General features: G+C 37.0%; 1 protein-coding gene across 2 annotated transcripts; it reads left to right on the top strand.

The window, feature by feature from the left end:
* Positions 1-39: 39 nt before the first annotated feature.
* Positions 40-10,295, top strand: LOC149736551 (uncharacterized). Of its 2 annotated transcripts, none has more exons than XM_089876117.1 (19): positions 40-174; positions 627-1,567; positions 1,803-2,003; positions 2,433-2,583; positions 2,813-2,930; positions 3,254-3,418; positions 3,650-3,820; positions 4,210-4,314; positions 4,522-4,572; positions 4,808-5,080; positions 5,639-5,807; positions 7,220-7,274; positions 7,331-7,460; positions 8,064-8,232; positions 8,432-8,572; positions 8,691-8,772; positions 9,012-9,166; positions 9,672-9,759; positions 9,952-10,295. In XM_089876117.1, the coding sequence occupies exons 2-19, from the start codon at positions 627-629 to the stop codon at positions 10,048-10,050; spliced, it is 3,264 nt and encodes a 1,087-aa protein (XP_089732243.1). In that variant the 5' UTR covers positions 40-174; the 3' UTR covers positions 10,051-10,295. The 2 variants fall into 2 exon arrangements, with proteins under 2 accessions (XP_089732243.1, XP_089732244.1); XM_089876118.1 differs by having other exon boundaries at positions 59-188.
* The last annotated feature ends 4,535 nt before the right edge of the window (positions 10,296-14,830 follow it).

The raw sequence follows: 14,830 nt of genomic DNA, 5'->3' as shown, positions 1-14,830 counted from the left end.
TGTTGAACTTCCGCTTATCTATTTTAATAAAATTTCCTGTCGGCGCCAAGGCAACAATGAACGCTTTTTATTGGCGGCAATCAAATCAGATTAATAATTAGTTTGCAAATACACGATATAATTGTGCTGGACCGCTGAAGTATGTGCTGATATTGGAGAATCGGAAAGTCTGAAGTAAAGACGTAGCGGTATTAATAAAGCTTTATTGAGGAAAATATATTTTCTGGCGCCGTAGCACAGATAGCGCGCATGTCTTTAACTCAGAGGTTATGGATTCAAGGTTCGGCTCCGGCTCTCCGCTACCACTGGGCGTATGTGTCAATGGAAAACATACTTAACGGCAATTGCTTCAAACAAGTGTTCGCTAATGGGTTGTCTAAATTGTCAGCCATACATAAAAAAATAATCAGCTACTAAGTAACATACATGGTAACTCGTATAAGCTGGCACGAGGTGTATGAAACAGAACACCCGTGTTATAACGACTGTCGTTTTTCGGCCATGTGAGGATAAAGCAAGTTACATTAATATTCTACATCTATTCATATTTATTTACAATAAATGTATTTATAAAACAACGTGTGTTTATGTACACATTAGCATTGCCTCATAATTATATTATACAGATGACAACTTCACAAAGTTCAAGTTACTTTGTCAGCCTTCCACTGTCAAGTTTGGGTCATGCATCTGGTGATTGCATTAGTTTTGCAAATGGAATTAAACATCACCCTTTGCAAAAGTATGAAGGGGAAGAATCAAAGCAAAAAATCAAAGTCATAACTCATGCTGTTGTTGAGTGGTTTTTAAGCTGGGAGCCATGGCAGTGGAGAATTCTCTTCTCTGGTTTGGTAAACAGATTTGAAAAGTCGCAGCTTCAGAGTTTGAGCATCGCTGTTGAGTCAGTTTTCCATCGAGACTTTCTCGCTGATCTACAGGACGAGTACCCTATGCGGAAAGTCAGAGCTCGACGCAATTCTCCTACCATGCAGCAAGAGTCTATGGAATGCACAGAGAGCAACAATGTTGAAATGGGAGAAGTTTCAGAGCTTACATTTCGAACTGACAGTAATGCTTTTATTTCAAAAAACTTGAGTGACTCGAATGGTAGACCAAGTTATGTCAGTGATTCTAGAATCACTAGATACTCAAGCACTCTAAGTGAGGTAAAAAGGCTGCAGTTAAGTGAGCATGAAGAAGTCCCACGGTCCACATCAAGCTCAAGGAACCTATCACCTATTGAAGAAAGCAGTGCAAGCCTTGGACCTAGGCCATCACCCCACAATGAGAAAACACCATTCCTATCTCTCACCCCACAGTTTTCCAACTTCATCAGTGCAGCAAGAATAGGCACAACAGCATCAACAAGCTCTGCTCAGTCAGTGGCTCCTAGTCTTTCACCTATAGAAGAAACAAGCCCAGAAAACAGCTCCAAAGGTGCTTCTCCTGCAACAGCCTTAAATGCCACACAAAACAAGTTCAATCAAAATAGCCAAACAAAAAGTACACTACAGGCTGCCCCTCAAAAGTCCAAACTTGGCAAAAATACGAAGAAAACACTCTCAGGGTTAGTATATTATTAATTTCTTATACTCTCATCATTATGTAATTGTACTTTTACCATAATAGCATTATATTATCATCATAACATTTCTTTTTAAATGTTATTATTGTCATTTTAAAGGCTGTTCATTTTTTAAAGTTTTTATTATCATTATTTATTCTTTTTTAAATTTTTTTGTCATTAATAAGATTAAATTTATTTTTATTTTAATTTACCCATTTTTTCATGACACTGGCAGTGATCTTGAACCAGTCCGGGCAGACTCTGCTGCCTCCAAGTGGACAATGGGTCCTCCTGAAGATGACGAGATCTCTGGCTTCCACACCAACTTTACTGAGATGAGTGTAAAAATGAAAGATTTCTTCCCAGCAGAAAACCAGAAAGTTCTAGGCAAACCAGTAGCTTCAAGAAGTCAGATTGGAAGTGCATTCATGCAGAGGTAATGTACGCTGCTACATTTAATTCAGATTTTATGTTAAATCTCTATTCTGTACAGTCAAACAAAATATAATGTGCTGCCACACGTAATTGTTCAGCTTTTACTTATTTTACCTATAGTTTAGTTCATATATGGTTTAGTTATAAAAAAATCAAACGAAAATCTTTGTTTATTATGCACAATTCTGCCCAAATTTAATTGTCTTTTTTCCTGTTATATCTCTTCGTAAATGACAATTTTAATTAATATTATGGTAAATAAAATTAGGATTCTGTTTATATGCGTGGGGTGCTAAGAACCAACAATTTTAGGCCAGCGTTGGCTCAGTACTCTAAAACTAGTATTAAATGCTTCTTTCACTATTCAGAAATCTCTTTTATATTTCACTTAATATCTGTTCTAAATTTGCTTCTTTAAACCTTTCCAAAGGTTTGACGTCTGTAGAAACAAGATACCCGGTCCTACAGCAAAACAACTTTACAAGAACAGCAAATTCTGGTCAACAGAAAAGATCACCGTGGAAGCAAAACCTCAAAGACTAAAAGAGGATTTCGGAAAACAGCTTCAAAAAATTTGGAATGTCTGTGTATAAAATTACTATAGTTTTATGCCTAAAATAACTGAAAAAAAAACTTTTTGGCATATGTCCCATAGCATTGGTGGGATAGAATAAAATTGCCTGAATAGTTTGAATAAAAAGATGTACTTTTTACTCTTACGAATTATTAAAGAAAGTCTATGCTTGTTTCAGAAAAGGAATACTTCTTGTTTCTGAATAGTCTATTTAAAAAAAAGATTTGTATCTCCAGTGGTTAGAGTCATGGCGTGACCACCAGATTGTACAGTTGCTTCTCAAACTTTTGGCACATTCTGATGGAGAAACTGTAAAGTACGTGGCACACTGCATCAAGCAAAATGCAAAAAATAGTATGTTTACTTACTTAATGGGAAATTTAACTTACATGTGAAATAAAACGGCATCTTTTTCCTTATGTTACTTAATGGGAAATTTTACTTACATGTCAAATAAAACGGCATCTTTTTCCTTATGTTTTATTTAAAGGTATAAGTGGCGCCATTTACATAAGTTAAACTTTAATTTATTGTATGCCCAGAGAACTTTAATGTCCACTATAATATACCACAAAATATGATTCTTTTACACAAAGAAGGTAATACATCTCTATTGTGTAAGGACATTAAAGTTTTAATAGTTTTCCAAAGTTTAAACACTTACATTACGTTTGCAGTTTCCTCTACTGAAAGTACAGCGTCCTTACTACCAGATAACTATTGGTTGTCTGTATTTGACCACCTATCTTCAGTTGACATAGCTCACTGTGGAGAAGTATGTAGATGGTGGTACTGCCTTGCACAAACTGATTGGTTATGGAAGAACAAATGCAAAGAAATAGGTAGATACTATTAAAATTAAGTTACCATAATTCTAGATTAGTTGTTTAAAATTGCAAAAGTGTTGGGAAATTTCAATTTTAAATATTTTAATTTTTAATATTTTAGTTTTAAATGTTTTAATTTTAAATATTTTTATAAAGCGCGCCGATCACTGTGCCACAGCGCAGGACGCAATAAATAACTTACCAGCAACTTTATATTTACATTAAACTATCTTCACCATGATGTAGGAGATGAGTATGGTGTTGAAAACTTCCTACAGCTGATGGAAGAGACAGCACATGAACACGAAACTTTAGACTGGAAACAAGCATACATTGAACTGCATGAACGTATGGAAAGAAATGCGTCAAAATTTTCTGACTTGCGCTCAAGTAGCAAAGCTTCTGCTTTCTCAGATGGTAATCAGTGCCCATGTTCTAATTATGTTTTTAAAATTTTACTGCAGAAATTATGGGTTAAACTATTACTGAATAGAATGATTTAAAATTTAATGCATATTGTGGCCAATATTCTATTTTACTATAATATTGAGTCATTGACCTATAATAGGGAACGGTAACATTTTCTTATTAGTCAAAAGTGAAACTAAGAAAAATATAACCATTTAAAAGATAAAATGATATTTAACTTAAGTTCAGTGATCAATTTCTTTTGTATGAAACTTTTTTCATATAAAAAGACTATTTTGTATATGAAAAGCTTGTAAAGAAAAAAGTTTTTAAACACATTTTTTTATATTGTACTTTATAACACTGTATACACCATATGACAACAGCCTACCTTACAGATTCAGATGAAGTACCTTATGATCTATCCGATGAAGCTCTTGCTCAGAAATACAAGGATTATGTTCCATACTGGAAGCTTCACAAAAAGACAAGAAAACCAAGTTGTATGTAATATACATTAGAGCAAAAAAAAGTGAAAAAAAAAAGTGTGAAACATTTCTTTAGTAAAGTTTTTTTTATCTGAAACACCATTTTTACCTAGATTTAGGACGACCCCTCCAATGTGCGTTCCTGCTTATAGCCTATATACACTGTTTTACTGTACTGTTATATGCTAAACTTAACAAACTAACAAACAACACATTTTTCAGTTCAGCGTCAAGTTGGAGCAACAACCAGTCAAATTAGACAAGTAGCTATAGGTTAGTTTTCTCAAAAGTAATGATTAAATGAATGGAACTTATTTATCATAGATTGGTGGGGCAACAATAGTCGCAACCCTAACTTAATAGTCTTGCCTTGATTATTTGTACCCAAAGCACAATTTTGGTATTTTTATCATACCTTGAAAAAGCACTTTGTTATCCTAGATAATCAATTTTTTACCCATTGTATCTGTTTTTAAAAAACATTCCACACAATTACCTGTATTTTTAGGTTCAGTTCAATCAACATCAGCAACCACATTTAAACAAGAAGAAGAGGTTGTTACCGTGGCAGAAGTACCAGTAGATGTCACCAAGGCAGAAGTACCAGTAGATGTCACCGTGGCAGAAGTACCGGTAGGTGTCACCAAGACAAAAGCACCAGTGGATGTCACCGTGACAGAAGAACTGGTGGCCTCCCCTTTAAAGTCACAAGAAACAACTTCTCCAGATAAAACTCAAAGTGCTGGTGGATTCCTTTCCATGTGGAAAAATATAACAGAAGGTGATTTTTATTATCTTATCTGTGTGTGGTCTTATAGTTATAATGTAGCTGTAGCACCCTGAGGAAACATTACTTATTTATCCTTTGCTAATCGGCAGCTTTACACATTATAACCTGGGTATTTTGTTTCATAGACTTTGGACCTGGCTATGGGTTACCAAACTAGCCACCGTTGCTATTTTCCGTATTTTTGTTTAAAATATTTCCAAATCCTCGCTACTGTAATCAAAGATACAAATAAAGTTATTAAGTTTGTCACTTTGTAGGATTGTAGGTGAGTGTTTTAGGTTTTTTTGGTGACAATTTAAACAGTTATAAATTGAAGAAGTTATTTATTATTCTTTAAAACACACTCTCACAGTGGGGACAGTATCATACTTTCAACTTTGTGTCTTTTAGTGTAGATACAAGTGCTCTTACCACAATGCCAAACAATACATCAAAGTTTGGACTGTCATATTCATTTAATAACTGAAATATATTACCAATGCAGTTAAAATATTCCAACAAAATATTACAGTTAATTGCTAATAACTTTATATAAAATATTTTTATTAGATTTAAAAGAAGGAGACATGGAATCAATCTCAAAACGAAGCGATCGTTGTTACGGGGTTCCAATATTAAACCAACTTGTCACTGAAAATGAAATTGAGGATTTTGCGCGGCGTGGAGAGCTATTTGCTGTTGATCATAGAATAAAAGGACCCACCACTGGCACAGGAAAGTAAGATGAAAAAAATAAAATATTAAAATTTATATATTTGCAGTTGCTGCCAGGCATATGGCAATCTTAACAGATCTTTAGGTATTTTTAATAAAAATAAGTAAAAATTGCCAAAATAAGTTATGCTTACAAAAAATTGTTGAGTCTGTAAAATTTGGCAGATAATCTCTTTCAGATATATATAAAACTTTGTTTATTGTATAGCTTAACGCTTTTATTTAACTTCTGACAATACTAAACCTATCAAATAAATTGGAAATAATGAATGAAGGTAACTTATTAACAAGTTTTTTTGTTTCATACACATCATGCCCGCTTACGAGTTACTAAGTATGTAACTTTGTGGGTGATTATTTTTTAGATTTTTTTGTATGGCTTGAATGAAAGTCCGGCGCCGTGGCTCAGTGGTTTAGGCGCCTGCATCGAGAACCGAAGTGCCCCCGGTTCGATGCTCGACGGCGGTACTAACACTGATCGGCGTATCCGCCGCGTATGTGTCCTTGGGCAAGACACTCAACGGACATTGCTCCAACCCAGCGGTCACTTATGGGTTGTCCAAATTACAGTCATATACAGGAAAAAACAAACAATTACCCACAAAGTTGCATATATGTGGTGACTCGCTGCCCAGACGAGGATAAACCTTCTGTGGAAGTGCGTCCGGTTGTGACGTTGTGAGTACGAGTGTAGTTCTCGAATGATGTTCGCGAATCGTGTGAGAACGAGTTCGCAGAAATAGTCCGCAGATGGAGTCCTATATATACGGGTCAAGAATCGGGACAGAAAACGGAACTTGGTCGGAACGGAGAACGAGTTCGCAGAAATAGTCCGCAGATGGAATCCTTCGGGTCAAGAATCGGGACAGAAAACGGGACTTGGTCGGAACGGAGAACGAGTTCGCAGAAATAGTCTGCATATGGAGTCCTATATATACGGGTCAAGAATCGGGACAGAAAACGGGACTTGGTCGGAACACTGGAGTCGGAACATGATAACAAGAACTTCACTACCGCGAGCACGTCACTTCCGGACGTACAAGGGTGTTGGGGTAATGGGCCAAGTCTGGCCTAAATCCCAGGTCCTCACAGACCTCACCCATACAGAATAGAATAGAATAGAATGGCTTGAATGAATGTAACTTACTTTCCTCTTGCGTGGCGGAAAAACGACAGTCGTTAAACACTGGTGTTCAGTTTCTTACACCTCGTGCCAGACCAGTTATCCCTATATAACTTGTGGGTGAACAGTTTTTTTTTTGTCCTTATGGCTTACAATTTGGACAACCATTAGTGACCAGTTACGACTAGGTTAAGGCAATTGCTGTTATGTGTCTTGCACAAGACACATACTCCAACAATGATAGCAACAAAAACAACACAATCTGAATGGCGTTTTTTATATATTCTTTGTAGATTTTGGTTGGTCAATAACATTGTGAAACCTGTGGAAAAAGTGCAATCGTTGGAGGTAAGACCAAATCTATTAATATTTTCATTGGTATATCATGTTTTCATATGAACCAGGGTCACAATGCTCCTGTGATGACGATCATGTGTCATGGAAAGAGGATATTTAGTGGAGGAATGGATCAGAAAATCCGGATGTGGGCACCCACGGGCATGAGCTTTGGAAAGATTAATAAGCCTTTAAAAGGTCGGTTTCATCATTTGTATATATTAGGGTAGAGGAAGATGTGGCACTTTTTCATTCTATTTTCTCCTTTCATTTGTTAACAAAAAACATTCAAATTATTATAAAACTGTATCATCAGGACTCCGATAGACCGTTTTTAACTGTTTAAAACATGATCAAGATATTTGGGTACTATGTGCTAAAGGCGTCCAATCTTTCCCCAAGACTTGTAGTTGCTACCATTGTGGCCGTATATGTCCTTGGGCAAGACACTTAATGGCAGTTGCTTCAACCCAGTGGTCACTAATGGGTTGTCCAAATTATCAGCCACACATAAAAAAAGGAAAAACAAAAAAAAACATAATTACCCTTTAATTCACATACTTGGTAACTCGTAAGCTGGCACGAGGTGTATGAAATAGAACACCCGTCTTTAACCACTGTCAATATCCGGCACGCGAGGATAAGGTAGTTTGTATTCATTCAGGATAAAGTCAGGCGCGCTATCCATTATAATGATTATACCATGACGGCTACAGGTTTAGCAGTTTATGTCAAGAATTTGTTTTCGCTAATTATCGTTCTATTGCTACTAATAACATATTAATACATGTCCACATACAGGTAGTGTGATGTCAATGGCAATGGGCGAGGATGAAAAATGTCGGACTCTATACATTGGCTCGTGGGATATGAACGTTACAATATGGGATTGCGTAACTTGTGAGCTTCGAAAGGCTTTGGTCGGACACACAGGGACAGTTACTGCCGTTGCCGTTGATAATACATACATGTAGGTTGCATTAAATTTTTAACAAAAAAAGCATTTTTTATTAAAATCCCTTTAGCTGATCGGTTTTTGTCTTGCACCGTGACTCAGTGAATAGCACGCCAGCATGTTGCCCAGAGGGTACTGGTTCGAGGCTTAACGATGTTATTATTGTCGGCGTATGTGTTCTCTTTAGGACATTCATTTATTCATATCTTTTCAGAATATCCTGTTCCCACGATACCACTATACGTGTATGGGATATCCGTAACTACGAGTGCTTGCGCGTGCTTCGTCACCATAACGGGGCTGTACAGTGCATGTCTTACCACGATAAAGTGATCATCACGGGTGGCACGGATAGGTACGTGAATGCTGTGTTGAAATTAAGCCTTTTTGAGAATTAAACTTTTTGATTTTTTATATTTTCGAAATTTTTATTTTTAATAATTTTTATTTTCGAAATTACTTTTTTCTTGCAGGTTAATACATATGAGTAACCCTGACGATGGTGAATTGCTGAAGACTCTCTGTGGCCATATGTCTCCAGTTACTGCAGTTGTGGTAAAAAGTTATTTCGTAAATATTTTTTAATAAACATACCATAATAAACGTTTTAATCTTAAACAGATTATCCGCCAATATATTATAGAAATAACTTTTTTTTATGAGCAAAAACATTTTTTTGCAATTTTAAAATAGTTTGCCCAAAAAAAGGTTTTTTAAGGTTGCCATATGCCTGCCAGCAACTGTATATATAAAATTTAATAGTTTAATGTTTCCTAACCTTAGTTATATTATAGCGGCAACACAAACTAATAGTGAGCGCTGACCGAGACGGAATGATTATGCTCTGGTCGGCAGAGGGCGGTAGTGAGCCTGTGGAAAGCATCCAGGCGCATGAGAAGCAAATAAACGACCTTGCAATTTCTGGTGGACGATTTTTTACAGCATCGAGGTAGAATTGTTAATTGTGTAAGATGTTTATGATGTTTAATGTGTTTTTGATCTATAGTTTTTAACCAATAGAAAGTACCAAACTGTTTGCTTTTAGTCATTATTTTTTCGGGCAGTTTATATACGGTACTGTGGGGTAAGTTGGCACACCTTTAGCACGTATCTAAATATCCCGATCCCGTGTTTTAAACTAATACCAGCGCTCTATGAGAGTAGCAAGGATACAGTTTTATAATTCTTTGAAAGGTTTTTGTTTACTAAAAAACGAAAATAAAAATAGAATGAAAAGGTGTCTCATCTTCCCCAACCTACAATATATATGAATGAATGTAGTCTTACCCTCACGTGGCGGGCAACGACAGTCCTGTATTGTAACACGGGTGTCTGTTTCATACACCTCATGTTCGCTTGCGAGTTATGTAACTTTTATGTATTAATGAATGGCTGACAATTTAGACAACCCATAAGGAAATAATGAGTTGGAAAAAAATATTTTACCTTTTCAGCGACATGTTGATTAAAGAGTGGGAGTTAATTACTTTGAGGTGTGTGCGCGTTCTACAAGGCCATGTGAATGAGGTTACGGGAGTTCGGGTAAGTTTTTGATCCAAAATTCCATTATCTCGGTTCAAAACATGTTTATAGCGTTCTAAACAGCTGGTTTCGTTTAAAAGTGCTCGTTAAACTGTGTACCAGATGTAACGAGAAAACAAGTCGTTTCAAAAATGCGTAATTTATATTTTGCTGCCTTACGAAGCAATGACACTCAATTTGTTATTGGCTCAGTGCACAGCGAGGTATTTGGTGACTTGCAGCAAGGATAGCAGTGTCCGCTTGTGGTGGTGGGGGAGTGAAGACGAGCTGGTGGAACAGCGGGGGCGTTGAATGAGATTTGACCAAATCCTTGTTTGGTTATACCACTGTGATTTTATTTGTTTTCAATTTACCTAAATGGCTTTTTGAGATTTTGCCTCAGTATTATATATTAGGTTAGGATACGATGACACTTGTTTTCGTTTTTATTTCTTTTCCCATTTGGTGGTAAACAAAGAAAACAGAACAGTATTCTCGCGACTTTAAAAAATTGTTGTTAATTGGTCAAAACGAGATATAAAGGATTTCGGTGATTACGATTTCTCATCTTGCCCTGCAGTATTATACAACAGGAGCGAATGTACGTTCTAAGAATCTAAATCAATTGCATTACTCGTTAAATTCCTTTGCGTGTTGATTGCCTGTATAAGTGCTTGTCGGATGCTGTTCTAAAATACAGCCCACGTTTTCCATATTAGCGAATGTCAGGCCAATTTTATATTTCGGTTCCACGAGGCATATCACACGTCGTAAAACGTAGGACTCAATTCAGCGTTTGAATTTTCGGGTTCAATTCGGTGCGGTGGTCCCGTGGCTAGGTGCCTTTGATATTTGGCCTGTAAAATGCGCGCCAAGTAATGACCGACAATATAAATTTAATAAATGCATATTACACGGTAATACGGAAGGTAAGTGTCTACAAACATAAAATAGAATATCTTTTATTTCATTCTACCAGACGGTTTTAGAAGCCATCGTTTTTTATGGTCAAATAATAGCCTGCGAAAGTAATATTTCGATGTTTTGTTTTCGCAAAATGATCTATATACCATCTGTGTCTGTTAAGGTCTTATTAAGACTATTGGAGCTGGTAATAACAGCGATCTATTTTTTATACACATACAGTAAGGGTAGGAGAAGATTGGACACCTTTTTATTGTATTATCTCGTCCCAAAACCGCATCCTTACTGCTTTCATAGATCGTTGTTAACACGATCAAGATATTTGGATATTATAGTAGAGCGGGGGAAGATGGGACACTTTTTCTATAATTTTTTTTTGTTTCATTTGGTAGAAAACAAAGAACATTCAAAGAATTATAAAACCGTATCCTCGCGACTTTCATAGACCGTTGTTAATTGTTTAAAACACGATCAGCATATTTGGATATTATGCGCTAAAGGTGTCCCATCTTCCCCCACCCTACTATATGAGTTAAAGGTGTCTCACCTTCTCCCATCCTACTATATAGTACGGCCGAATAAGATGGGACATGTTTTCATTCTCTCTTCACGTCCCATTTGTTGGTAAACAAAACATATTCACAGAATTATACAACCGTAACCCCGCGACTAAAAAACAACTTTTAATTGTTAAAAGCACGGTTAGGAAATATGGGATTTAGGTATCTAGCAGTATCTTATCGTTCCCCACAGTACTATATATTACAACTTTACAAAGGGACATATCTCTGCTTAATTGAGAAAAAGGTAATCCGGCAAACCATTGGAATCCTGGATTCGTGAGGAATTCGCGGCCGCGTTGCGTGCGAGCAATCCGCCGCTCATGTTTATGGCTTTCCGGCAATCTCGGGATGCTTTGTCTCGCCGGCGATTGGGGGAGAAAAATAAACCTATTCCACCTCACGCCGAGGGTCGCAAACTTTCGCTGGGGGGTTAAGAATCCAAGACGGGAGCTTCTGATCCCAGCGGATTAAAAGTGGATCCTCCGCTGTATACGAAGCCACGTACCACAACCTGTTAGCAAGTATGTGTCTTTTACCAATGTCAATCTCATTCCCATTATCCATAATACAACATGATAATACTTTTGGCATTATAAACAATGTGCATTTACAATGATATGGATCTTGGATTGCCTAATAAAGTTGTTGGTCTTAACTTTCCAGTTCCGCCTACGAGTCTCTATATCAGCGCGGGGAGCCCGCACTCGACAAAAGTTGGACCACCGGTAAGAACTTTCCGTGATTTCATAATTGTGTTCAACCTCGATTGCGTGCGAAGGCTCGCCGGAAAGCGGCTGGTTTAAATGTGTATACGTTATTTTACAACTCGTATTTGTCTAGCCTGTCGATCACATTTTCTCAGCATAACCAGGCCATTATAAAAATATTGAAAAACGTCTAGCGAATTCTGGTGGCTTAAACGAGAATATTTTAGTGAAAAATCTCACGGAAAACAGACGACATAGGACAACACCTGTGTGGCCGCAGTGTACACATATAAAATAGCTTTTATCGCAACATCGGCTTTAAAAGCCTGAATAAAAAAATCGTAACAAAAATATTAAAACGCCATTTATAACGTTTTTAAAGTAAAAAATATCCCACGAGTTTTTATTGGGGAATTGCGTCATCAAATGCCAATGCAGAGAATTATGGAAAAAACACCGCGTTTGTTTGTAATTGACTTCGCTAACATGTCATACCGGAAGGGCATTAACACTGTCTAATCTCCGGTGTATTACTTCAGCAAACAAGTGCATTCCGCTAAACTTATTTACTCACTATGCAATTTCGTTTTTCCCGGTCCAGTAAAATGGTTCATTTAGCCTACTACGAAAAAATGCGGCCTGTATTTATAATACCGTGAGGCAAGATAGATACCGTTTATAGCACTTAATATACCATATTTCTTCGTATTTTTTAGAACCAAGAATGGGTGTTTATAGAGTCTTAAGGGTACGGTTGTACACTCCTGAAAACATTCGTTGTTTACTACTAAATGTGGCGATAGAAGTGAATAAAAACACCCAAGCTACTATACAGTAGGGTTGGAGAAATGGGACACCTTTTCATCCCATATTTTCGTCCCATTTGGATAGTTACCAATGAAAATTCAAATAAATATAAAAAAAACGTGTCCTCACGAGTCCCATTGTCAATTCTTGATTGATTAAAATACGATTAGAATATTTGTATTTTATGTGCTAAAAGTGTCCTATCTTGCTCTAAAGTACTATATATCAACGTTAGCACATTAAAAAACTAAACTTTGAAATCTTAAAATTTAAAATTCAATTAATGAATGCTTTTCTCGTAGTCAGCAAAATGCTTTAGAAAATAAAGTCTCCATCTTTGTTGACAAGTATCTGCTTTGTGCCCATTTGTTTGCTATTACGAGACATCGTAAATCCGAGTCCTGGGTTGTCGTATAGATTAAATTCTTAATTTTCCACCGATGCATGCATTTAATTAGATTAGGGTGACGGGGTGTCGGTCCGAGTGATAGTTTGGCGCCGACGCCGCTTTAATTAAACACTTGTCGGAGACATTAAGTTTGCGCATTGTCTGTAGCTACCTACCAAATCTCGCCGTGGTTTTAACACAGGGTACCTGACAGTGCTGTTTCCGTTTTCTTGTTCCAGTGTTACCAGTTATAAACGGGCCTGAGCAAAACGCGCCACAAAATGTGCTTCGGTAAATGATGTAATTTAAAAAAAGAATGAGGTTTTTTTGGTGTTGTGCCAGTGATTAAGCTCCATACATCCGGCTCGTTTATAACACAAGAGCTATTCCTAAATAAAGTTATATAAATTAATCTATTTTTACACTCACTCCAATGCTGGTTCGATTGTATATAAACTTTAAGCGTGTACTTGATTACTGAAGTGTTGTCGCTGATTGGCAGTGACACTGGTTTAACGTGCCTCACGCTCTCTATTCCAGAGTGGTCACTCGAAGCACTAAACGCATTTACACACAATCAAGCAAACAAATTCCAGCGTACGACGTCGGTGTATGTAATCTGAGTCATAAGGTAAACGATGGCGCACAGTCGCCTAACGCCGATGCTATTGATTAGGGAATGAACACAATTAAAAGCACATGTAAGCAGTCTTATGAGAAAGCAGCTAAGACGATAAGCTACGGTGTACGACATGAGATGTGAATTAGACATTGCGAATGCAGTTTATTCAATGTAACATTTTTAAGCTTGCAAATGAATTGGTGACGACAGAAGGTTAAAGTATGTAGTAAAAGCTAGTATAGTTTGGTTTAGGAATGAAGGCTGCTTGAGCAAGCAAACCAAACCGTACATTCGTAGGCCTTATAGGTAATACTCAAGGTGAAGTATTGGTGTATTACCAAATGCTATTATACCGAATCGAGCATTTTTATGGATGATTGTCTATTGTTTGTGCATATATACTTTATACGACAAAATAAGCATGAGTTAATCGACATGTGTTGTTTTGCTCAGATTCAAGGTGGCCACAGCATACTAGTAATGGTGTATTTATAAATGCTAATCGAGAGTTGGTATGGATGATTGTCTATTGTTTGTGCATGTATACTTTATACGACAAAATGGTCATGAATTAATCAACATGTGTTGTTTTGCTCCGATTCGCGATAGCCACAGAAAACTAGGGTTGTACTTGACGTATCTCCTTTATTTAACAAAGTGTCAAAGACATTATGAGGTGGCTAACTCGTCTATTTTGAGTGCACCTTCGGGTACTCGCCTGCCCTGGAGAGCACACCACAAGCACTTCGCTGCCACGCGCCTCCCTTCAGAATGCCTAGGGTTTGCTCAGACTAAAATAGCAAAGTGTCCGTGGTCGTAGTAATCACACCGCAGAGATTTGCAAGTGCCAGATTTTGCTGTTATGTAACAGTTTCCTAGTTTTTTTCTTCTTTTGTTTAAGTCTATATTCCTTAGCTTTTGTTCTTGCATATGGTTAACAGGCGTTGGGCCTTCGCTTTTGTTATTTAAGCGTATTTAGAAATGTTTCTTAGGTTAATTCTTTATGCGTTCGTCACAGTGAAATAGGGGAAGATGGGACATTTTCATCATGTTTTCTCGTCCCATTTGGTAGTAAACAGAT

Source organism: Ciona robusta, chromosome 4, assembly GCF_009617815.1.
Source record: "Ciona robusta chromosome 4, ASM961781v2".
Classification (NCBI taxonomy): domain Eukaryota; kingdom Metazoa; phylum Chordata; class Ascidiacea; order Phlebobranchia; family Cionidae; genus Ciona; species Ciona robusta.
Note: the sequence above shows the minus strand (reverse complement) of the source record. Positions and strands in the feature narration are given on the sequence as shown.

What these genes read in the sequence shown, in the direction of transcription:
- LOC149736551 (XM_089876117.1), top strand. Translation starts at nt 627, where the DNA reads ATGACAACTTCACAAAGTTCAAGTTACTTTGTCAGCCTTCCACTGTCA. An exon ending in CAAGCAAAATGCAAAAAATA is followed by an intron (nt 2,931 to 3,253) that starts GTATGTTTACTT and finishes TTACGTTTGCAG; the next exon opens with TTTCCTCTACTGAAAGTACA. An exon ending in GATTAATAAGCCTTTAAAAG is followed by an intron (nt 7,461 to 8,063) that starts GTCGGTTTCATC and finishes GTCCACATACAG; the next exon opens with GTAGTGTGATGTCAATGGCA.